Source organism: Dendrobates tinctorius, unplaced genomic scaffold, assembly GCF_039654945.1.
Source record: "Dendrobates tinctorius isolate UK_male_01 unplaced genomic scaffold, ASM3965494v1 ptg000155l, whole genome shotgun sequence".
Taxonomy (NCBI): Eukaryota; Metazoa; Chordata; class Amphibia; order Anura; family Dendrobatidae; genus Dendrobates; species Dendrobates tinctorius.
Window position 1 is genome coordinate 18910743 of NW_027361822.1, and position 26635 is coordinate 18937377.

The 26635-nt window shown below is 44.7% G+C and overlaps 1 protein-coding gene across 2 annotated transcripts in view; it reads right to left on the reverse strand.

Annotated features, from left to right (window-relative positions):
• Nucleotides 1–26635, reverse strand: part of LOC141051029 (uncharacterized) — a 70897-nt gene that overhangs the window by 10439 nt on the left and 33823 nt on the right. The window contains exons 2-10 of one of the 2 annotated variants that reach the window (XM_073547824.1): nt 16645–16794; nt 16342–16515; nt 16135–16258; nt 15957–16054; nt 15705–15854; nt 15396–15575; nt 15190–15313; nt 15014–15111; nt 14725–14815 (exon numbers count right to left, since the gene is read on the reverse strand). In XM_073547824.1, coding sequence (XP_073403925.1) covers nt 14725–14815; nt 15014–15111; nt 15190–15313; nt 15396–15575; nt 15705–15854; nt 15957–16054; nt 16135–16258; nt 16342–16515; nt 16645–16722 — 1117 coding nt within the window. In that variant the 5' untranslated portion in view covers nt 16723–16794. Of the gene's footprint in view, nt 1–14724; nt 14816–15013; nt 15112–15189; nt 15314–15395; nt 15576–15704; nt 15855–15956; nt 16055–16134; nt 16259–16341; nt 16535–16644; nt 16795–26635 lie in introns of those variants that run through there. The other variant, XM_073547826.1, reaches the window with a different exon arrangement.

Genomic DNA, 26635 nt, shown 5'->3' on the forward strand with positions numbered 1-26635 from the left:
AACTAGGGTAACAGACAGCAAAAACAGTTGAATGGAGGCCTGAAATGCCACAATTTGTAGCCCACAGATAGATGAGGCATCTTACGGAGATACCACACTGTTTAATATGTGGCCTATATTTTTTGTTTTTTAACAAAAAAAACAAAGACGCATCTCAAATTTTCCTCCAACTGTTTGGAGGAAAAAAGTGCATCTTTTAGTCCGAAAAATGCGATACTTTATTTTTTGCTAAAATGGATATTTCTGAATGGAGTGATATCAAATATGTGTATTTTATTTTTTTTGTTTACTCAGGTGGATGATTTGAACTTGGTTTTTTTAACTTTTTTTTTAAATCTTTGTACTAGCTTTATTATCCCCCTTAGGAGACTTGAAGCTGCGATCATCTGATCGCCTGTGCTACACATAGCAGGAATTCAGCACTGCTATGGATAGCAAATATCACAATCTCCTATGAACACCACCTGCGAGGTGGATCTTGGATCGATCTGCGGCTGTTAGAGGCACATCACAGGTGATCAGATCAGCTGTCATGTGCCGGGAAAGATGCAAGTTCAGCGTCATAGCCCGCATCGATGGCAGGGACACAAGTTTTGACATACCTAGGTCGTAAAGGGGTGAAACTACCCTTCAATGATTGCCTCTTTATGTGGTCCCTACATCAAACTTTATTTGTGCAATCCTTTATTCCACATCCTCCAATGGTTATATATTATTTTTAATAAACTGCTCAAAAAAATAAAGGGAACACTTAAACAACAGAATCTAACTCCAAGTAAATCAAACTTCTGTGAAATCAAACTGTCCACTTAGGAAGCAACACTGATTGACAATCATTTTCACATGGTGTTGTGCAAATTGAATAGACAACAGATGGAAATTATTGGCAATTATCAAGACACTCAATAAAGGAGTGATTCTGCAGTTGGGGACCACAGACCACATCTCAGTACCAATGCTTTCTGGCTGATGTTTTGGTCACTTTTGAATGTTGGTTGTGCTTTCACGCTCATGGTAGCATGAGACGGACTCTACAACCCACACAAGTGGCTCAGGTAGTGCAGCTCATCCAGGATGGCACATCAATACGAGCTGTGGCAAGAACATTTGCTGTGTCTGTCAGCGTAGTGTCCAGAGGCTGAAGGCGCTACCAGGAGACAGGCCAGTACACCAGGAGACGTGAAGGGGGCTGTAGGAGGGCAACAACCCAGCAGCAGGACCGGTACCTCAGCCTTTGCGCAAGGAGGAACAGGAGGAGCACTGCCAGAGCCCTGCAAAATTACCTCCAGTAGGCCACAAATGTGAATGTGTCTTCACAATTGGTTAGAAACCGACTCCATGAGGATGGTCTGAGTGCCCGACGTCCACAGATAGGGGTCGTGCTCACAGCACAACACCGTGCAGGACGCTTGGCATTTACCACAGAACACCAGGATTGGCAAATTCACCATTGGCACGCTTTGCTCTTCACAGGTGAAAGCAGGTTCACATTGAGCACTTGTGACAGATGTGACAGAGTCTGGAGATGCCGTGGAGAGTGATCTGCTGCATGCAACATCATTCAGCATGACCGGTTTGGCAGTAGGTCAGTAATGGTGTAGGGTGGCATTTCCTTAGAGGATCGCACAGCCCTCCATGTGCTCGCCAGAGGTAGCCTAACTGCCATTAGGTACAGAGATGAGATCCTCAGTCCCTTGTGAGACCATATGCTGGTGCGGTTGGCCCTGGGTTCCTCCTAATGCAGGACAATGCCAGACCTCATATGGCTGGAGTGTGTCAGCAGTTCCTGCAAGATGAAGGCATTGCAGCTATGGACTGGCCCGCCCATTCTCCAGACCTGAATCCAGTTGAGCACATCTGGGACATAATGTCTCACTCCATCCACCAACGTCACATTGCACCACAGACTGTCCAGGAGTTGGCGGATGCTTTACTCCAGGTCTGGGAGGAGATCCCTCAGAAGACCATCCGCAGCCTCATCAAGAGCATGCCCAGGCGTTGTAGGGAGGTCATACAAGCACATGGAGGCCACACGCACTACTGAGCATCATTTCCTTGTCTTTAGGCATTTCCACTGAAGTTGGATCAGCCTGTAATTTGATTTTCCACTCTAATTTTGAGTATCCTTCCAAATCCAGACCTCCATGGGATATTAATTTTGATTTACATTGATCATTTTTAAGTTTTATTGTTCTCAACGCATGCCACTTTGCAATGAATAAAGATTTCCAGCTGCAATATTTCATTCAGTGATATCTACGATGTGGTATCTTAGTGTTCCCTTTATTTTTTTGAGCAGTGTATTTGGTTATTTTGGTAGACATCACAATTGGTGCTTTCTGGTGCCCTTTAAATTTATATTTATTAATATTTTATTCCTTTTTTTAATTTTGATATTACATCTATTTTTATTTATGTTTTTTATTACTTTACCTATGCATCCTTGAAATTTTTCCAGAAAATGAAGTATTTCTCCCACAAAATTATTGCTAGTGCACAAGTTTTGTTATACACATGGTTATTCTCTTGTTTGTATTGGAACAACACAAAAAAAAACAGAAAAAATGCAAAATAGACATAATTTTATGCAAAACTCTCAACATGGGCCTGACAAAATTGTTGGGACCTTCAGCTTAATATTTGGTTGCACATCCTTTGGAACAAATAACTGTAATATAACAGTTAACAAGCTTCTTACACCTCTCAACTGGCATTTTGGACCACTCTTTCGCAGACTGCTCCAGGTCTCTCCACAGTTATCAATGGGATTTAGATCCAGACTTGTTACTGGCTTCATCAGAACTCTCCAGCGCTTCTTGGGTGCTTCTTGAGGTATGCTTGGGGTCATTGTTCTGTTGAATGACCCATGACCTAGGACGCAAGCACAGCTTTCCGACACTGGTCACTAAATTGCAACCTAAAATTCTTTGGTAATCTTCAGATTTCATAAAGTCTTGCACACAGTCATGACTCACAGTGCCAGAGGCCGCAAAATAACCCCAAAACATCTTGGAACCTCCACCATATTTGACTGTAGGTACTGTGCCCTTTTCTTTGTTGGACTCATTCCGTTTTCAGTAAAAAGTAGAATGATGTGGTTTATCAAAAAGCTCTGTCTTGGTCTCATCTGTCCACAAGACGCTTTCCCAGAAGGATTTTGGTTTATTCATGAACATTTTAACAAACTGCAGTCTAGCTTTTGTATGTCTCTGTGTTAGCAGTGGGGTCCTCCTTTTTCTCCTGCCATAATGTTTCAAATGTTGATGGATATTTAGCACTGACACTGATGCACCCGAGCTTTCAGGACAGTTTGCATTTTTGGAACTTAATTGGGGCTACTTATCCACCATCTGGACTATCCTGCATTACAACCTTTCATCAATTTTTCTCTGTCGTCCACATCCACAGAGATTTGATACAGCGCCATTAGTTGTAAACGTCTTGATTATGTTGCGCACCATGGACAAAGGAACATAAAGATGTCTGGTGATGGACTTGTAACCTTGAGATTGTTGATATTGTTCAACATTTTTGATTCTCACGTCCTCAGACTTTTCTACTCTTTCTGTTCTCCATGCTTCGTGTGAAACATACAGACACACAATGCAAAGATAGGAGAGAAATTGACTCTTTTTATCTGATTTCAAGTGTGATTTTCATATTGCCCACACCTGTTACTTGCCACAGGTGAGTTTGAATGAGCATCATATGCTTGAAATAAAGTTGCTTACCCACAATTTAGGAAAGGTGCCAACAATTTTGTCCGGCTCCTTTTGGGGGGTTTGTGTGAAATGATGTCCAATTTGCCTTTTTCATCTGTTTTTTTATGTTGTTCCAGCATACACAATATAATTATATGTGTATCATTGCAATCATTTTCTGGGAGAAATACTTGATTTTCTGGAATAATTTCAAGGGTGCCAACACTTTTGGCCATGACTGTATACCTGACTGCACTTATTTATTTCACCTAGAGATTAGTGATAAGCGAGTATACTCATTACTCGGGTTTCCTCGAGCATGTTCGGGTGGTCTCCGAATATTTTGGTGTGCTTGGAGATTTAGTTTGAGTCGCCAGAGCTCATTATTTGCAGCTGCTAAACAGACTGAATACATGTGGGGGTTGCCTGTGTGTTAGGCAATCTCCACCTGCATTCAGGCTGTCTAGCAGCTGCAAATAATGCAGCTGCAGAGACAAAAACAAAATTTCCGAGCACGCCAAAATACTCGGGAGGACACCTGAGCATGCTCAGCAAAACCCGAGTAACGAGTATACTCGCTCATCACTACTAGGGATCCATTAGTGCCTATTCTGCTATACTGGTACAGTATGTATTTGATTGTATTTCTTAAATCCTGAGGGATCTAATAGTACCTGTTACTCTATATATTCATTATTGTAATAAATCATATTAATACATATTGATCCATATGTGTCTATGGGGAGGCTTTGGTTTTACTTGTTTTAATCTTGGAGCTATATGGTGTTTAACCCCTTTACCCCCACAGGTGATTTGCATGTTAATGACCGGGCCAATTTTTACAATTCTGACCACTGTTCCTTTATGAGGTAATAACTCTGGAACTCTTCCATGGATCCCCGTGATTCTGACAGTGTTTTCTTGTGACATATTGTACTTCATGATATTGGTAAAATTTCTTTGATATAACTTGCGTTTATTTGTAAAAGAAACAGAAATTTGGCAAAAATTTTGAAAATTTTGAATTTTCCAACTTTGAATTTTCATGCCTTTAAATTACAGAAATATGTCACACAAAATACTTAATAATTAACATTTCCGACATATTTACTTTACATCAGCAAAAATTTTGTTTTTGTAAGAAGTTATAAGGGTTAACAGTTAAAGAGCGATTTCTCATTTTTACAACACCATTTCTTTTTAGTAACCACATCACATTTAAAGTCACTTTGAAGCTTGCGAGCAGGGCCCTCTTTCCTCTTGGTATCTGTTATGATCTATGTGATTACTGTTACGCTGTAATGTCTATCGTCTGTACAAGTCCCCTCTAAAATGTAAAGTGCTGCGGAATATGTTGGCGCTAGAGAAATAAAATTATTATTATTATGGGTCTATATGAAGAAAATACCCAAAAATGACACCATTCTAAAAACTGCACCTCTCAAGGTGCTCGAAACCACATTCAAGAAGTTTATTAACCTTTCTTGTGCATCACAGGAATTTTTGGAATGTTTTAAAAAAATGAACATTCAACTTTTTTCACAAAAAATTAACTTCAGATTCAATTTTTTTTATTTTCCCAAAGGTAAGAGGAGACATTGGACCCCAAAAGTTATTGTGCAATTTGTCCTGAGTACGCTGATACCCCATATGTGGGAGAAAACTACAGTATGGGCACACGTCGGGGCTCGGAAAGAAAGTAGTGACGTTTTGGAATGCAGACTTTAATGGAATGGTCTGTGGGTGTCATGTCACGTTTGGAGAGCCCGTGAGGTGCCTAAACTGTGGAATCCTCCCACAAGTGACCCCATTTGTGAAAATACACCCCCTAGGGAACTTATCTAGATGTGTGTTGAGAAACTTTGAAACCCCAAGTGTTTCACTAGAGTTTATAATGCCCGATCGTGGAAAAAAAAAAATAAAATTTTCCCACAAAAATGATTTTTTTAGCCCCCAATTTTTTATTTTCCCAAAGGTAATAGGAGAAACTGGACACCAAAAGTTGTTGTCCAATTTGTCCTAAATATGTTGGTACCCCATATGTGGGAGAAAACTGCTGTTCAGGCACACGTCATGGCTCAGAAGGGAAGTAGTAACATTTTGGAATGCAGACTTTGATGGAATGGTCTGAGGACGTCATGTTCCGTCTGCAGAGCCCCTAATGTGCCTAAAAGTGGAAATCCCCCACAAGTGACCCCATTTTGGAAACTAGACCCCCCAAGGAACTTATCTAGATGTGCCTTAACAGTGGCAATGCCCAACAAGTGTCCCCTTTTAGGAACTAATCTACTGTTTCCTGGTATGTGAATTTTAAAAGTGACCCCGGATCTCACCGCAGCTCAGCTCGGCTGGGAACAGAGCCCAGTGACCGGAGGTAACCTCTATGACATCACCCCCGGTTACTGACACTGTGTTCCCAGCAGTTCATTCACCAGTGATGCTCAGCCTGGGTGGTCGCATTTTGGAAACGTCAAGGTTGAAAAATAATGTTTTTATGTTTGGCAGCTGTCACACGCTAAAAGACACTTTTTATTGCAAAAATTAGATTTTTGCATTACTACATTTTCAGAGCTATAATTTTTCCATATTTTGGCCCACAGAGTCATGTGGGGTCTTGTTATTTGCGGGAAGACCTGACAGTTTATGGGTACCATTTTCAGAGAGAATATATATTGATTTTTTTATTATTATTTTTCATTTTGTAAAATATTTTTACAAGTATTTAAAACTTTTTTTTACTTTTTCCTAATTTTTTTACTTAGTCCCACTATGGGACAATCATTTTTTGCAGGCTGATCGCTTGTATGGCATGCAGATGCATGCCATATAAGCTGTCAGCGCTGCACTGACAGGGAGAACTTGCTGATCATGCACTGCGCATGATCAGCAAGTTTACTTAGCTCCGGGGACCCAGATGTCGTCATGAAGACATCCGTCTCACCATTCCGTCTCACCATAGCAATGATCAGGACCCCGTGTTACGCTGCGGGGTCTCCAATCTGAAGGCAGAGGGGCTGACAGTCCTTGTGCTGGCTCCTGAATGCTGCAATCTTTTTAGATCGCAGTATTTCGAGGCTTAAAGTGCCGAGTCTCCAGGTGATGCCATAATTAGGACACCCCACTGACCAACGGGAAGAGAGAGGAAGGGGTGTCCAGCCACACCCTCAGGGGTTAAATTCAGGTGCTGGGGTGAGGGTCTTCCTCTTCCTCCCCAGCTGGATCACTAGAAGCTTTTTTGACCTCCAGGAATCCCCTGCAGCCATGTCCGAGGCATTGATTGCGGCCCTGCGGCAGAGAGCAGCACAGGTGGGTGATCCATGTATTATAGCCCTTTTATCTAAACTGGATGCTCACCCTCCTGTGCCCTCTCTTAATCCCCTGTCGCCGCTGGCCTCTCCTTTATCTCCTGAGACCCAATCCTCTCCTAGGCCCCAGGCTCCTTTGTCTCCTCCTGCTCCGCTGCTGCCTATGCCGCACGCTGCCCCTGTGTTACCCACTGCACCAGCTCTGCCTCCGCATGCTTCCCATTCATCCTCACATACCCTGTCCCCGCCTGGCCCGTCCACTGACCGCTCGGTCCTTTCGCCGTCCTCTCCTCAGCCGTCTCCAGACGGCCGGCACCCGCTGCTTCCACCACCTCAAGACAGAAGCCACGCTCCGGCAGGCGCTCTTCCAGATCAACGCACCCGCTGGAGCGGCTTCATGTGGGTGAGGGCTCTTCTTTCCGGCACCGCAGCGCCCGGGCCGCTGCTCCGATCCTTGATTCTCCCCTGCACGCAGCGTCCCGCATCGTCACTTGTAGTCCGCAGTCCCAGACGCCATTACTGGGCTCCAGGGGGCGTCTGTGCCGGGCGCTGGCTCCGCCCACTTCCTCCTCCAAAATCCCGCCCATCTCCACGCCCACCCCTTCTCTATTGCTAGGCCCTGGGCGTCTGAGCCGGCCGGTGGCTCCGCCTACTTCCGTCCAGCGTCATCACAGAGGCCCGCCCATCGACACACCCACCCATATTCCTTTGTTAGGTGCCAGGCATCTGAGCCGGCCGCAGGCTCCACCCACCCAGCGTCATCAGACTTCCATTGGACCGCCCATCACCATCCCCACCACTACTACTACAGCAATAGCGAGGCCAGGACAGCAGCCTCTACAGAGCATGCAGACGCCAGGACAGCAGCCTCTACAGAGCATGCAGCGCAGCCATTCCAGTAGTAGCCAGCCATTCCAGGAAAACCTGGTCAACAACGTCTCCCCTGCGGGCGCAGCATTGCCGCCCATGCGGGATGATGTGAGATCAAGATGCAGAAGAAACAATGTTGCTGCCGAGCGCGCTGTCCGGACCAACCCGACCGTTCAGCATGCTCTTTTGCAAGAACAAAGTGAAACACGTATAACACACACAGCACACTATACACCACCAACCCCCCCAATGACCCAATCATGCTCGTCGCATCCCATTTCATTGGCAGATATAACTCATCCTCCCCGCTAAACACTACGCAGACAGTAATCGCCCATAGTCCTCAAATTAATGCTGTTCCACTACAACCAAAAACTACCCCACGCCAGTATATAAGCACTAACCATCGTGGTCGTAATTCTATACGCCGCAGATCTTTAACCCCCTCCTCGGAGGATTCCCCCCGGCATTCCTGCTGTCCCTCTGTCTGTCACTGTTCCCGTTACAGTCAAACGCGCAGCTCCAATAGAAGCTGCCACAGATCGCGGTCACCTTCTACATCAGAACGGTCCGACGCATCCGAGAGTCGTCGCAGCAGGCGTTTTTGGGCATCCAGAAGACGGCGCACGAGATCTCCATCCCAGACTGCCAGCCGGAGGGTCACCTCAACACCACTTGGGACCTCCAGTCAGATCATCGTTGGAGCCGGTGCGCCGCTATCATCAACAGCTTATCCGCCACGGGCACACAACAGCCATCACCTGCCACATGCCCCATCATTGTCCACAAGCCGTGGAGAACCACCACATCGACCCAGTTCTTTTACAGAAATAGAAGTTCCACAATGTTCCACGGGTGATGGGACTGCTGAGTCATCACAGGCCACCAGCCATGTGTGGGACATCGCCACCACAAAAGCCGGGGTACCTCCATCACCAGGAGACACTATCGGCGACAGACAGCGGTGAGTTTGGTGTAATCAGCAAACTTAACAATGCACACTACACAGAGGAAAGCGAACTGGCATCTGCCATTAAGGCGCTAGTCGACCATTTAAATCACCCTGGAGGTCAAACCGTCACCAGGAATATACCTCAATCAGCTAGTCTACACAAAGACGCCTTTTTCTGTAGGATTAGCCCGCTAGGTACACACGTAGACTTAGAGACAAAAGAAAAATTTGGAATAATGATTACGTTGACATATGGTCACTCTTATCAGCAGACCAACAGTCAGTGGATAAGGAAAGGAGGACTGGCGATTGGTCATATGATAGAAATAGAGGTAAAATAGCGCATACAATGAACAACTGGCTGCAGGCCTTCGCTGTCCTAGGATGTATTATGAGTCAAAAACATCCAGAACGCTGCTCTGAGTTATTCATATACCAGGATATAATATACAACTCCTATAAGTCTCTTGGCGGTTTCCCATGTAGGCGCTATGGTGAGGAGTTCCGCAGGCGGCTCGCCCTGCAACCAGATCTAGGGTGGGGAGTAAAAGCAACAGATGTCTGGCTACGACTAATGATTACACAATAACATCCTCCCTTTTCAGCATCGGCCACTATTTTCTCAGCAACCGCAGGCCAGAACTCGGTGGTCGTACTGAGACCAGGGGCCTGCCTGTTATATAATGACGGAAACTGCCTCTTTCAGGCGGCATGTAGATATAGATACGACTGCTCAGCTTGTGGAGGTGGACACGCCGCATCCAGGTGTACCCGCCATGCAAGCGGAGTTGTTATGAGGCAAAACCCCAGTGAGCGTAGCCACCATGGGCCCATGGCTAAGCCTTTATCCCAATAAAGTAGCTGCCTAGCAATTATATGACGGTTTTAAATAAGGGTTTTTTATCCCCTTCAAATTTAACCGAACACTAACATCAGCAAAAAATCTAAAATCAGCTCGAGAATTCCCCGATATTTTACAGCAAAAAATCATAAAAGAGGTCGAACTAGGCAGGATGGCGGGCCCATTTAAAACATTACCATTCAAAAATTTCAGAATCTCGCCTTTAGGTATTGTGTCCAAAAAAGAACCCGGTAAATATCGGCTAATTCATCACCTCTCCTACCCAAAAGGCGATTCGGTCACCGCCGCAATACCCCCCAGAAGACTCGTCGGTAACCTTCGCTTCATTTGACAGAGCTGTCGAACTTGTGCGCGCGGCGGGGCCCGGTGCTCTGCTAGCAAAAACCGACATCGAGTCAGCTTTCCATCTTTTACCGGTGCACCCTGAGTGCTTCCATTTGTTAGGTTGTAAGGTGGGCCAGCTTTTCTATTTCGACATGTGCCTACCAATGGGCTGCTCCATTTCCTGTCACGATTTCGAGTTTTTCAGCACCTTTTTGGACTGGGTAGTGCGTCACAAAACTGGCAGCAATTCTACAATCCACTACCTCGACGATTTTTTGTTCGTCGGACCTAAGGACTCTAGACTTTGTTTCTTCCTTCTTCAGAAGTTTAAATTTATTTCTCGTATTTTCGGCATTCCACTGTCGCCAGAAAAAACTATCGGTCCGTGTAACGTTCTCCCTTTTCTCGTTATTGAAATAGACACAAATGATATGATTTTTCATTTACCGGCGGATAAATTAGAAAAAACACTTCAAATGGTTAAAAGTTTCCTCGCTGAAAAGAAAGTCACCCTCCAACAAATGCAGTCCTTACTAGGTTTACTCAACTTTGCTTGCTGGGTAATGCCGGTTGGCAGAGCATTTTCCCGCAGATTATCATTAACAACAAAGGGCATCGTCCAACCGGGCCACAAAATCAGACTTAATCGCTCACTGAAAGCGGATTTGGCCGTTTGAAAAACATTCTTGGAAACCTACAATGGGCATACATATGTCATGTCTCAGGAAAAGCTAAACAATGCCCTAGGTCTACTGGTGGGTGCGGATCTCACAAATGGTTTTGACGCAATCTACAAGAACCAAAAGGTGCAAAAGCAGCTGGCCTGAACTATGGACCTCAGCCGCATGGGGCCGCAACCCTGTTTTGTTGGGAGATATTTGCTATAGTAACATCAGTTGAACTATGGAGTGACAAATTACAAAATGCAAACATCAGATTCTTAATTAAGAGCCGCCAAATGCTTGAACAGTATGTCTTCATCATCGCCACCGGTTCTCGCACTGTTGCGCCGCTTTGCTCTATTATGCCTTAGACACATCATCTGGTGCCGAGCCAGAGTGACGTCTACTGCGGATGATAAAATGGTTAACTCTTTGTTGTCTTCCGATTGGCAGGCCTTCAAAGTTTTCCTTCCCACCGCAGAACCAGCGGGCCTACTGTGTCCTCCCTCCCTCTGGGACACAGTGGCCAATCACTGATGTCCTTGATCCGCACCTCAGTGACACCGGCTACCTGGCAGGTTTATGGTAAGGCATGGGAGGAGTGGTGCTCACTAGTTAAAGAGAGGCCAGTCGATACGTGTGATCGGGCGAGATGCAACGTGGTGGTAGAACTCCTAATTCAGCTCAAGAGTAGAGGCGTGTCGGGTACATTGGTGCAGCGTCATTTATCAGGAATAGCCTTTTTCTTTCAGCTAGTGGGATGGGCCGATGTAACTAAATGTTTTTTCATAAAGCAAGCCATTAAAGGCTGGAAAAGGCTTCAACCTAGTCAGGAATGTCGTCGCCCCGTTTCTTGAAGTCTGTTATATGATATTATCACAATCTCTAAAACGTTATGCAGGTCACAATACGAGACAACCCTAATATCTACCGCATTTGTAATCGCATTCTTCGGGGCATTTTGAATCAGCGAACTAGAGACGTGGTAAAAAACAGCATTAATAGGCGGGTTAATTAATGAGAATCTCGTAATATGCAGCGATGCTTTGCGCATTAGAGTGCAACGATCCAAATGTGACCAAATGGGTAGAGGGTCGTGGGTCTTGGTCAAGGCTTTAGACGGCCCCATGTGCCCTGTTAAAATAGACACTACGCGGCTATAAGAAACGAAAGTAAATTTTTTCTCTCACACACCGACGGGTCCCCGCTTACTAAGTATCAATTTCACGCAATTTTTAAGCAATGTCTACACGCTGTCGGTGTAAACCCTAAAGAATACGGGACGCATTCTTTTAGAATCGGAGCGGCCACTGAAGCAGCTAGGGCCGGTGTAGCAGACGCTGAAGTACAGAGATTGGGCCGTTGGAAATCCACATGCTTTGCAAGATACATAAGACCAGACCTGCTATAACACATCTTGTCTCTTACAGGAGGTCGTAAGCCCACAGTATGGGTATTAGGACATTCTTTCATTTACTGGGCGTGCAAAAGAGCCGAAATACACCCTGTCGGAAAATTTTTTTACTTCCCACGAATAGAGGTCAACTGGAAAGGCATCAGAGGGCTCCAGTGGGATCAAATCTTCCCGGAGGTGGTAAAAATTTCTAAAATGGCCAAAGGGCCGCTGATATTGGTGTTACATGCTGGTGGTAATGATTTGGGCAAGCAAACAGGTGCGGAGCTCTTCACAACAATGAAAACGGACATAAAGTGGGCTGTTTGTTTGATACCAGATATGGTCGTGGTGTGGTCCGATATAATACCACGAGCGGTCTGGCATGGAGCTAAAGACCCAAAAGCCATCGACAAGTCAAGGAGAAAGATAAACGCGAAGATGGCAAAGTTTGTCAAAAGAAAACTACGGCATTGTAGTTCATCACCACAATCTGGAACAAGAAAACTCACTCTTCCTGAGACCGGACGGAGTGCATCTTACAGATATCGGGCTAGATGTATTTTAACTAATTTGGAGGATGGGGTTGAACAGGCCTTAATGATGTTGTGTGGGGGTCGGAGTCATGTGTAGGTCATACACATGATCCTCCGTGGCAGTAGTGCAGAGGGGGCAAGGTTTGTAACCTCTCATCTGCTGCCTTGCCCACCGGTCAGTGACGCGGGACTTCTAGCTATGAGACCGTTGTGAATTGCACTTGCCTCTCTCTGCTTATTAATAAACTGTGACCAACCTGTTCAACCCATCCATGCTTGTCGGTGTTTTGTTATTACGGGATTGGTGGGAGGCGGGAAGGCACTGTTTACGACACACAGGTCTCTGCAGTCTGGCAGGCACGGTACTGCTTAAGGAACGTGCATCTGACTGTAGAGCCCCCATAGACTTAATTTAGAAGGGAACTCTGTGCAGTGCCTCCCCCTCCCACTACTCCCCCCCAGGTGATGCCTTAATTAGGACGCTCCACTGACCAACGGGAAGAGAGAGGAAGGGGCGTCCAACCACACCCTCAGGGGTTAAATTCAGGTGCTGGGGTGGGGGTCTTCCTCCCCGGCTGGATCACTAGAAGCTTTTGACCCACCCTCCCATCCTTATAGATTAGCGGATGTGCAGTGCAACTGTTGTTTAAAATTTATATCTTTAAAAAAAATACATACATATATATATATATATATATATATATATATATATATATATATATATAAATATAAATATAAATATATATATATTTGCTTTGTGCAAATTCATTATTCATGTTATCTTGTTATTATGTCACAGCTGTAGTGTAGAGGGGGCAAGGTTCGTAACCTTTCATCTGCTGCCTTGCCCACCGGTCAGTTACGCGGGACTTCCAGATATGAGACCGTTGCGAATTGTACTTGCCTCTCTCTGCTTATTAATAAACTGTGACCGACCTGCTCAACCCATCCATGCTTGTCGGTGTTTTGTTATTACGGGATTGGTGGGAGGCGGGAAGGCACTGTTTACGACACACAGGTCTCTGCAGTCTAGTTTTAACAAAGGAATAAAAGTGATGTTTTAACCTTTCTATGTGTTGCTGGATTATCGCTGTACAAGTCCTGCTTCTACATATTCTCTGAATCCTTAACTTGAGGTCATAGACGTCTATCATATAAGGGGGTTACTTACCTGTTCTGTGCAACCACCGCATCAAGTCCATGGTGGGACTGATACACAATACATGCCTTATACAATTTGATGCCAAGTCCAAGACCCTGAAGGGTTTATCTCTCATGAGATATAATTATTACTAATAATCCCCTTCCCCTGATGGCCAGGTGCCCTGCCAGTCTCCATGCCTCCTCTTTCGGATGAACTTGTGACTGATTTATCCAATCACTATCCACAGCTGAGACTAATCCTTTCCTGCTGTGGATGACTTAGGCTGGAGCAATCACATGACCAAACGGTCAGAGCAGATTGTACAGAGATCGGCCCTATATTTTACTTTGAGGAAAAACTGTATTACTTTACTTTTGGCCTGTGAAATAATGTAGCTGAAATGCTTTTATAGAAAAATATACTAGATAGTGCGTTCTTTTGTTTAAGCAGTAAATCCTTTGATCAATAAAAATGCACATCAAAAAGTCCTGAGTAAACAAGCCCTAAAAAATGCAACATATAAAGGCCCCTTTACATTTAGCGATGCACCAGCGATCCTGACCAGCGATATGCCACGGTCAGGATCACTGGTGCATCGCTAAATGGTCGCCAGTGAGCTGCCACACAGGCAGATCTCACAGCGACATAGCAGCGATACAGCGGTCGTTACTTACCTTTCAGACGCGGCAATCCTGACGTCCTCCCGCCCGCGTCCACGCGTCGCTCGTCAGTGCCACAGGAAGCCCACCCAGGAACAGCCCAACGAGAAATGGAGCTGCACGATCTTGCGCGGTCAGCGACAGACAGCGGGGGAGCCGGTCGGAGGCAAGTATCACACATAGCGATATCGCTGCTGTGTCACCAAATTAGTGATGTTTTAGCGATATTGTTAGCGATATCGCTATGTGTAAAGCCCCCTTAATTCTACAGCAAGAAGAATCTGTCACTTCTCTGTATTTTGTGGTTGCTACTCACCTAGGCGGTTATCTGTAGGAATCTCCTCTTTACACCGTTCATCACCTCTCACATATGTCTCTGTAGTATTAATATGGGTCAGATCTTCACCCTGAAACAAATAATGTAAAAGTCACAGACAGATGGAGAAGTCACATCTATGATCAGCTCTAATCCTGCCATCTCCACCGTTCTCATTACACAAGTATAAAACATATAATACTGGTGGATAAAACAAGACTGAGCACAAGATCTTCACAGCCGTCTACACATCATACGGGAGATCTCATGACACCTTCTCTCCATCTACCTGATGATCATGAGGAACATTGGGATCTTCTTGTTTGCAGTCCTGTGGAAGAAGAGGACGGGGACATCTCTCTGATGTTGTCCTCTTACTGGATACAACTGGAAGAAACACATACTGGGACTGAATTCATTATTTACATACAGATAATTTTAGGCCATCTTATGAAGTCCTATTACCTGGTGATGTGAGGGGCTGAGGAACCTCCATCATGACATCCTTGTACAGATCTTTATGTCTTTCTAAATATTCCCACTCCTCCATGGAGAAATAGACGGCGACATCCTGACACCTTATAGGAACCTGACATATACAATGATACCGTCATCCCCCGATCCCTTCGTAGTGTTACTATATAATGTCCCAGCATTCCCAGCAGTGTCACCTCTCCAGTTAGCAGCTCAATCATCTTGTAGGTGAGTTCTAGGATCTTCTGACCATTGATGTCCTCATGTTTCAGGGGGTGACGTAGAGGTCCCGTGATTGGGCTCAGGGGTCTTCCACATCCCTCAGACACAGAGGCCTGACATTGTTCACTAAAGGTCTTCTTCACTACAGTGTAATCCTGGTTATAGAGAGACACATTAATAAAGCTCACTACAGACATTTCCATAATCCTCACCTCTCCTGTTCTGTCCATCTGTTGCTCCTGCGGATAAGAATGATGTAATGTGACGCCATCAGAATCTCTCACCTCTCCGGTAAGTTGGAAGAGTATCCCTACGGAAATGTGTAATATCATCTCCATCATATTGTCCTTGCTCCTATCCATCATCAACGGATCAGTCAGGAAAAGTCTGTTATAGAGAAAATCTTCACTGAGAGGATTCAAAATTGTTGGGACCTGAATGGGGAGAAGATGAGCTGATGTAACATCATAAAGAATCTATTCAATATGATTCAAAAAATCTTCTTCCCATCACATCTTTATGGTGGCAGCATCTACCTGATGATCCTGAGGAACATTGGGATTTTCTTGTTTACAGTCCTGAGGAAGAAGAGGACGGGGACATCTCTCTGGTGTTGTCCTCTTACTAGATACAGCTGGAGGAAACACAAAAAACAACTGAGTTCATCCTTTACACACTGATAATTAAAAGCCATGTGGATTTTGTTCCGTTTACCTGGTGGTGTGAGGGGCCGGGGAACTTCCATCATGATGTCCTTGTACAGATCTTGGTGTCCTTCTAAATACTCCCACTCCTCCATGGACAAATAGACAGTGACATCCTGACACCTTATAGGAACCTGACACATACAATGATACCGTCATCCCCCCAATCACTTCATAGCGTTACTGTATAATGTCCCAGCATTCCCAGCAGTATCACCTCTCCAATCAGTAACTCAATCATCTTGTAGGTGAGTCTTAAGATCTCCTGGTCATTGATGTTCACATGTATCAGGGGGTAAGGTGGAGGCCCCGTGATTGGGCTCTGGGGTCTTCCCCATCCTTCAGGGGCCTGACAGCGCTCATAAGTCGCCTTCTTCACCACTGTGTAATCCTGGTTATTGAGAGACAAACTAATAAATCTCACTACAGACATTTCCAGAGTCCTCACTTCTCCAGTTTTGTCCATCTGTTATTCCTATAGATAAAATTGATGTAATGTGAAGTCATCAGAATCTCTCACCTCTCCAGTAAGCAGGAAGAGGATCTCTACGGTGAGATGTAACATCCTCTCCGCCATCTTGTCCCTGTCCTTATTCATCCTTTATGGGTCAATCAGGAAATTTCTGTTATATAGAAGATCTGCATTGAGAAGATCTGATATTGTAGAGACCTGAATGGGAAGAAGTTGAGAAAATGTAACATCATGAAGAATCTATGCAATATGTTATGAAGAAATCTTCTCCACGTCACATCTTCATGATGGCAGCATGTGGTGCACATGATCTTCATTAACCGTCATGTAACAGAACAGTTACATCTCACACATACCGGCATCCAATATCGTCATTGCAGCGATGTAAACAGACTGAGGGAAACAATAGACACCTGAGTGATGGAGTGGAAATACGTCATAAAGATAGAGCGCACCCTGAACGTGATGTGTGGCCACAAGGCCTATAAATGGCTTCTCCTGGGTGCAGAAAGAACCTGCACCTTAGCACGCCTTACGCCTGCTGCTTTCAAACTTCCGGATAGTGATCTAGATATAAGTGCTGTCCCCAAATATTCCTTATATAGCCAAGTTGCAGACAATCACCCCAGACTGAATGATAGACCTCAATAGCGTAGATACCGTGTGGTCAGAGATGGCAGTCGCCCCGGGGCCCCGTGCTTTGAGAGTGCCCACCCAGAGCTAGGCTATTGTACCTGTATCTACGTGCACAGCGTACCCATACTAGTTGCACTCGGCGGCAGAGCGGGGAGAATCGATCTCCCTGCTCTGCTACCCGGCCAGTCTCGGGCCCCTGATCAGGTGGGGAGTCTGGTGCCAGCGGTGGGCCCCCCATGCCCATCATCACAAGTTCAACTGTATTGGCTTGATGCCAATACAGTTGACCGCATTGATGAGAGTGGGAGCATTACAGTCCCTCTCCCATCATCCCCTTCTCAGCATCTCACGTCACTGACATAGACACTGACAGCAGGCGTGATGATGTCACTACTCGGCGCCCATTGTCCGGAGATGTGCGGGTAATCGAAGCAGAGGGTGGAAGGTGAGTATTGTAGTTATTCATTTTTTATGGGGGTGCTTTATGTTGTATAGAGTCTTCCTATTGGGGGGTGCATTATACTATATAGAGCCTGACTATGGGGGTACATTATACCACACAGTCTGCCTATAGGGATGCATTATACTAAATAGATACGCCTATGGGGGGTGCATTATACTATATAGTATCCCTATGGGGGTGCAATATACTATATAGAGCCTGCCTATGGGGGGTGCATTATACTATATAGAGTCTGCCTATGGAGAGGTGCATTATTCTATATAGTCTCACTTTGGGGGGTGCATTATGCTATATAGTCTGCCTATGGGGGTGCATTATACATTATAGAGTCTCCATATGGGGATGCTTTATACTATATATAGTCTGCCTATAGGGGGTGCATTATACAATATACAATCTGTCTATGGGGGGTGCATTACCTATATATATATATATATATATAAAGATGAGTGTACGAATGTGTGTGTGTATCAATCCACGCCCACTCCACATAACCACACTCTAATATTCCACATCATCCCGTCAGCCAGATCCACAAGACTACTACCCCTAGCTTCCTCCGGGTATCCCAACTGCTGTGACTTCACTGGTTTCTCCCTCAGGAGACAAATGTCAGCAGAGAAATAACGCCCCGAACACCGAGCACATCCCAGGCTCACCACCCCAAGAGCACCAAGCACATCCCGGACTCACCGCCCCCAGAGTACATCACAGGCTCACTGATCTCATTCCGGGCTCAATCTCGGAGGCCGCAGTGTGAGGAGCAGACGCTGGAGCTGCCGGGTGTGGTGAGTCTGTGATGTGCTCGAGGGGCGGTGAGCCCAGGATGTGCTCGGTGGCTCGGTGCCATTATTTCTCTGCTGACATTTGTCTGCTGAGGGAGAAACCAGTGACATCACAGCAGTCGGGATACCGGGAGGAAGCTAGGGGCAGTAGTCCTGTGGCTCTCGTTGACGAGATGATGTGGGATATTAGGGATAGAAGTACGGTTTCTCTGACGGGATGATGTGGGATATTAGGGGTAGTAGTCCGGTGGCTCTGACGGGATGATGTGGGATGTTAGTGATAATAGTACGCTGGCTTTGGCTGACAGGATGATGTGGGATATTAGGGGTAGTATTACGGTGACTCTGGCTAAATGGATGATGTGGGATATTAGTGGTAGTAGTCCGGTGGCGCTGACGGAATGATGTGGAATATTAGTGGTTGTAGTCCAGTGGCTCTGGCTGATGGGATGATGTGGAATATTAGGGGTAGTACTCCAGTGGCTCCGATGGGATGATGTGGGATATTAGGGGTAGTAGTCTGGTGTCTCTGGCTGACGGGATGATGTGGGATATTAGTGGTAGCAGTCTGGTGGCTCTGGCTGATGGGATGATGTGGCATATTAGGGGTAGAGTCTACCTATGGGGGTACATTATCTATATATATATATATATAAAGATGAGTGCACAAATGTGGGTATCAAGCCCCGTCCAGTCCACATAGCCCCACCCGCTCTGCATACCACACTCTAATATCCCACATCATCCCTTCAGCCAGAGCCACAGGACTACTGTTACTAATACCCCACATCATCCCATCAGAGCCACCGGACTACTACCCCTAATATCCCACATTATCCTGTCAGCCAGAGCCACAAGACTACAACCCCTAGCTTCCTTCCGGGATCCCGACTGCTGTGACATCACTGGTTTCTCCCTCAGGACAAATGTCAGTGGAGAAATAATACTAGCAAAACCGTTGGCACTACCCTATATAGACCGGAATGGTGCACAAGTAGGATCCCAATCCGTGAATATCGATATATATAAACTCGGCACACACCCAAAATGATAATGTTGCAGAACGGTGATTTTAATAGGTAGCAGTACATACATACAACGTTTCGGTCTAGGACCTTCTTCATTGTACTGAAAAATTAAACAAACATAACGAAATAAAAGAAAGTATTTACAATAAATTCCATGGGTTTCTTTACAAAGAAAAAAAATTACATAATATGCTGAGACATCGGTCACATTATGGCACAAAATGTACTAGAGTGCTAGGGACACAATCATGGAGACAAGGAGCAACAAATAGAGGAGAGGCACATACCATTAGAATGTACTGTGAGCTCTTAGTGATTGGGCTTTAAAGGAAAACCTAAACAAAGGGGAATGGAGCTGATGAAGCAACCATCCATATTAAGTGAAAGTAAACCCAGTGGCACCAAAAGTCTGACATACCAGTACTGCAGGGAGGTAACTATAGCCGTCCTACTGTAGAAAAAGAGAGAGCACTGAGTGATTGCTTGGAAGGTGCTGTCCACACAGACTGGTTGTGTGGACAAAGAGAACGATCTTACCGTGCTATTTTGTGGAGTGTGGACGCGGTATCCGCCGCGGATCCTATGGCGCTAAGGTATGGAGGAGGTGGCGGTGTTATATAGCCCAGGTAGAGTGCTGTTTATCCTATCAAGCGCGCGCCACCGGAAGTGGGTGGGCAAGTGTATGACTGACGTCATCCGGCGCATCAAGCGCTGAGAGAAGACGTGAGTGGGGGCGTGTCAGTACTAGGCCCCGGAAGTATGTCACAGCCTGTCAGGCTGGAACACTACGAAGTGAGGAGGGATATGTTACCATGGTGACAGTCGCAGCGTTTCTAACAGAAGTGCCAAAAGGGGAAACAGTGGTTGTTCAGTGATTGGTGGTGAAGATTCAACAAAAGTTCACAGTTGTGGGTTCTGTAATTGAAATAAAACATAATTAGTCCAAGCGAAATGGAATATCATAATAATGAGAGAAATCAGAATTATATGGCATAACAACAGTACTGATATATTACGTCAAGATCATTAGTATAAGATTACATCATAACATTAGGAACGGAGGAAAGCCTGTACATCATAATCTTTGTTTAACCCTTTGGGTGCCAGGGTATTAAGCTCATGAATCCAATAGGCCTCCCTTCTTTTTAAGATATTAATACGGTTACCTCCCCTATGTGGCAGATGGATTTGCTCTATTACTTGGAACTTGAGTTGGGCAATAGAGTGACTGGCAGTGATAAAATGGAAGGGGATCGGAAGAAGCATATTCTTGCACCTAATAGTAGACTTGTGCTTCGATATTCGATCCCTAATATGCTGTGTAGTTTCCCCTACATACAAAAGGCTGCAGGGGCACTTAATGAGATATATTACGAATGAGCTATCGCAAGTGTAGTATTCACGAATATTATATTTTTTGCCCGTATGGGGGTGGTAAAAGATGTTACCTTTCTGTACATTATTACACTGCATACATTGTAGGCAAGGGAAGGTACTGAATTTAGGATTAGAAAGAAAACGTTGGTGTTTAGGGGGACTAGGAGAGCCAATGTCAGCTTTAATTAGGATGTCACGCACATCCTCCCCAGATACAGTGTTATAGTGTGGAGGAAATACATCGACGATATCTTCTGTATCTGGGGAGGATCATTAGAAACACTACACTCTTTCTTCTCCATGTTACAAACATCCTGGCCGGGTTTAAGCTTTACTATGACACATCACCTCAAACAGATTAACTTCTTAGACACACTTGTCATTAAAGATGAGTCAGGCCATCTAACTACTGACCTCTATAGGAAACCCATTGATCGCAATAGTTTGCTTCATTATACGAGCTTCCACCCAACTAAAATGAAAAATGCGATTCCCAAGTCACAGCTTAAAAGGGTTCAAAGAGTAGTGTCCGATACAGAGACTCAGAAAGTACGCATGGAAGAAATGCGTACAAAATTTCTCGAGAGGGGTTACCCCATAGACACTTTGAATAATCTGGATCTTTCCTCCCCCTCTAAACCAAAGGCCACTAATCGCATTGCTTTTGTTCATGACTACCATCCATTTGCCTACCGTATACATTCTAGTATTAGAGGTCATTGGCATCTTTTAACAACAGCCCACCCACAGGTAGGGGCATTTAGGGAACCTTTCCTACCTTGCTTTAGGAGACCGCGATAGCTCATTCGTAATATATCTCATTAAGTGCCCCTGCGGCCTTTTGTATGTAGGGGAAACTACACAGCATATTAGGGATCGAATATCGAAGCACAAGTCTACTATTAGGTGCAAGAATATGCTTCTTCCGATCCCCTTCCATTTTATCACTGCCAGTCACTCTATTGCCCAACTCAAGTTCCAAGTAATAGAGCAAATCCATCTGCCACGTAGGGGAGGTAACCGTATTAATATCTTAAAAAGAAGGGAGGCCTATTGGATTCATGAGCTTAATACCCTGGCACCCAAAGGGTTAAACAAAGATTATGATGTACAGGCTTTCCTCCGTTCCTAATGTTATGATGTAATCTTATACTAATGATCTTGACGTAATATATCAGTACTGTTGTTATGCCATATAATTCTGATTTCTCTCATTATTATGATATTCCATTTCGCTTGGACTAATTATGTTTTATTTCAATTACAGAACCCACAACTGTGAACTTTTGTTGAATCTTCACCACCAATCACTGAACAACCACTGTTTCCCCTTTTGGCACTTCTGTTAGAAACGCTGCGACTGTCACCATGGTAACATATCCCTCCTCACATCGTAGTGTTCCAGCCTGACAGGCTGTGATATACTTCCGGGGCCTAGTACTGACACGCCTCCACTCACGTCTTCTCTCAGCGCTTGATGCGCCGGATGACGTCAGTCATACACTTGCCCACCCACTTCTGGTGGCGCGCGCTTGATAGGATAAACAGCACTCTACCTGGGCTATATAACACCGCCACCTCCTCCATACCTTAGCACCATAGGATCAGCGGTGGATACCGCGTCCACACTCCACAAAATAGCACGGTAAGATCGTTCTCTTTGTCCACACAACCAGTCTGTGTGGACAGCACCTTCCAAGCAATCACTCAGTGCTTTTTTTCTACAGTAGGACGGCTATAGTTACCTCCCTGCAGTACTGGTATGTCAGACTTTTGGTGCCACTGGGTTTACTTTCACTTAATATGGATGGTTGCTTCATCAGCTCCATTCCCCTTTGTTTAGGTTTTCCTTTAAAGCCCAATCACTAAGAGCTCACAGTACATTCTAATGGTATGTGCCTCTCCTCAATTTGTTGTTCCTTGTCTCCATGATTGTGTCCCTAGCACTCTAGTACATTTTGTGCCATAATGTGACCGATGTCTCAGCATATTATGTAATTTTTTTCTTTGTAAAGAAACCCATGGAATTTATTGTAAATACTTTCTTTTATTTCGTTATGTTTGTTTAATTTTTCAGTACATTGAAGAAGGTCCTAGACCGAAACGTTGTATGTATGTACTGCTACCTATTAAAATCACCGTTCTGCAACATTATCATTTTGGGTGTGTGCCGAGTTTATATATAGTGGAGAAATAATGGCCCCGAGCACATCCCGGGTTCACCGCCCTCCGAGTACATCACAGACTCATGAGCACATTCTGGGCTCAATCTCGGAGATCGTAGTATGAGGAACAGACGCTGGAGCTGACGGGCGCGGTAGCTGATGGGATGTGGGATATTAGGGGTAGTAGTCCGGTGGCTCTGGCTGATGTGGGGTATTAAGGGTAGTAGTCGGGTGGCTTTGACGGGATGATGTGGGATATTAGTGGTAGTAGTCCGGAGTCTCTGGCTGATGGGATGATGTGGGATATTAGGAATAGTAATCCGGTGTCTCTGACTGATGGGATGATGTGGGATATTAGGGGTAGTAGTCCGGTGGCTCTGACGGGATGATGTGGGATATTAGGGGTAGTAGTTCGGAGTCTCTGGCTGACGGGATGATGTGGGATATTAGGAATAGTAATCCGGTGTCTCTGACTGATGGGATGATGTGGGAAACTAGGTGTAGTCGTTCGGTGGCCCTAGCTGACGGGATGATGTGGGAAATTATAGTGAGTGTGAATATACAGAGTGGTCGGGGCTATACACTCAGCTTTATATATATACTGTAGATATAATCATTATAATTTGTTATAACTAACCACAGTTAGTTACAATGCCCGGGAAACACTGGGCTCTTCAGCTAGTAATCTATAGTTTTCCTATAGGGGTGCATTATAATATATAGAGTCTCCCTGGGTGGTGCATTGCACTATGGAGAGTCTCCCTATGGGGGTGCATTATACTATACAGTCTCCATATACGGGGTGCATTATACTAGGTAGAACCTGCCTATCGGGGTGCATTATACTATGGACAGTTTGGATATGGGGTGCATTATACTTTATAGAGTCAGGCTTTGGGGGTGCATTATACTATATAGAGTCTGCTTATGGGAGGTGCATTATACAAAATAGGCTCTACCTATGGGATGCATTATACAATCTAGAGTCTATCTATTCGGGTGCAATATACAATATAGAGTCTGCCTGTGGGGAGTACTTTATACTATAGAGTCTGCCTATGGAGGGGTACATTATACTATAGAGTCTGCCTATGGGGGGTGCATTATACTATAAAGTCTGACCAAGGGGGTGCATTAAACTATAGAATCTGCCTATGGGGTGCATTATACAATATAGACCCTGCCTATGGGCGGTGCATTATAGTATATAGAGTCTGACTATTGGGGGTGCAATATACAATATAGAGTCTGTCTTTGGGGGTGCATTATACTATATAGAGTTCCCCTATGGAGGTGCATTATACTATATAGGGTCTCCCTATGTGAGTGCATTATACTGTATAGAATCTCCCTATGGGGGTGCCTTATACTATAGAGAGACTGCATATGGGGGGTACATTATGCTATATAGAGTCTACCTTTGGGGAGTGCATTATACTATATAGAGTCTGCCTATGGGGGTGTATTATATTATGGAGTCTGCCTATGGGGGTTGCATTATAAGAAATTTAGTCTGCCTATGGGGGTGCATTATGCTATAGAATCTCACTATGGTGGTGCATTATACTAGAGTCTCCCTATGGAGGGTGCATTATACTATATAGGGTCTGCCTATGGGGAATGCATTATACAAAATAGAGTCTGCCTATGGGGGATGCATTATACTATAGAGTCTGCCTATGGGGGGTGCATTACACAAAATAGAGTCTGCCTGTGGAGGGTTCATTATACAATATAGAGTCCGTCTGTGGTGGGCGAATAATACTATAGAGTCTGCCTATAGGGATGCATTATACTATAGAATATGCCTATGAGGGGTGCATTATACCATAGAGTCTGCCTATGGGGATGCATCATACTATACAGTTTGCCTATTAGGAAGAGCATTATACTACAGAGTCTGCCTATGAGTGGTGCATTATACTAAAGAGTCTGCCTATGGAGGTGCATTGTACTGTATAGAGTCTGCCTATAGGGGGTGCATTATACAAAAGAGTCTGCCTATGTGGGGTGCATTATACTATAGAGTCTGCCTGTGGGGAGTGCATTATACAAAACAATGTCTGCCTATGGAGTTGCATTATACAAAATAGAGTCTGCCTATGGGATGTGCGTTATACTATAGAGTCTGCCAATGGGCGCTGTTATACTACATAATATCTGCCTATGGGGGTGTAGTATACAATATAGAGTCTGCCTTTGGGTGGTGCATTATACTAAATAGTGTCTGTCTATGGGGTGCATTATACGATAGAGTCTTCCTATGGGGGGTGCATTATATTATAGAGTCTCCCTATAGGGGGTGAATTATACCATAGAGTCTGCATGTGAGGGGTGCATTATATAGTCTGCCTATACTTGGTGCATTATACTATAGATTCTGCCTATGGGGGTGCATTATACTATAGAGTCTGCCTATGGTGGGTGTAGAATCATAGAATCGTATAGTTGGAAGGGACCTCCTGGGCCATCTGGTCCAACCCCCTGCTCAAAGCAGGATTCGCTAAATCATCCCAGTCAGATGTCTGTCCAGCCTCTGTTTGAAGACTTCCATTGAAGGAGAACTCACCACTTCTCGTGGCAGCCTGTTCCACTCATTGATCACTCTGTCAAAAAGTTTTTTCTAATATCTAATCTGTGTCTCCTCCAATTCAGTTTCATCCCATTGCTTCTAGTCTTTCCTTGTGCAAATGAGAATAAAGTTGATCCTTATATAATGTGACAGCCCTTTAGATATTTGTAGACAGCTATTAAGGCTCCTCTCAGTCTTCTCTTTTGCAAACTAAACAATCCCAAATCCTGCAACCTTTCCTCATAAGACAGGGTTTGCAGACCGGTCACCATTCTGGTCGCTCTTTTCTGAACTTGCTCCAGTTTGTTGATGTCTTTTGTAAAATGTGGTGCCCAAAACTGGACACAATATTCCAGATGAGGTCTGACCAAAGAGGAGTAGAGGGAAATAATGACTTCACGTGATCTAGACTGTATGCTTTTGTTAATACATCCTAGAATTGCATTTGCCTTTTTTGCTGCTGCATCACACTGTTGACTCATTCAGTCTGTGATCTATTAGTATACCCAAGTCTTTTTCACATGTGCTGTTACTTAGCCCTATTCCTCCCATTCTGTATATGCTTTTTTCATTTTTATTGCCCAGATGTAGTACTTTGCATTTCTCGCTGTTAAAAACCATTCTGTTAGTTGCTGCCCACTTCTCCAGTTTATTTATATCTTTTTGAATCCTCTCTCTCTCTTCTCTAGTATTAGCTATCCCTCCTAGTTTTGTGTCGTCAGCAAATTTAATCAGTTTACCCTCAATTCCTTCATCTGAATCTTTGATAAAGATGTTGAACAATACAGGGCCCAGGACAGAGCCCTGTGGTACCCCACTTGAGACATTCTTCCAACTGGATGTGCAGCCATTTACGATCACTAAGCCAGTTATAAATCCACCTAACAGTTGCCTTGTCCATTCCATACTTAGTCATTTTTTCAATAAGGATTGTATGAGAGACTTTGTCAAATGCTTTGCTGAAGTCAAGATATACTATATCTACAGCATTTCCTTGATCCACCCAATCAGTG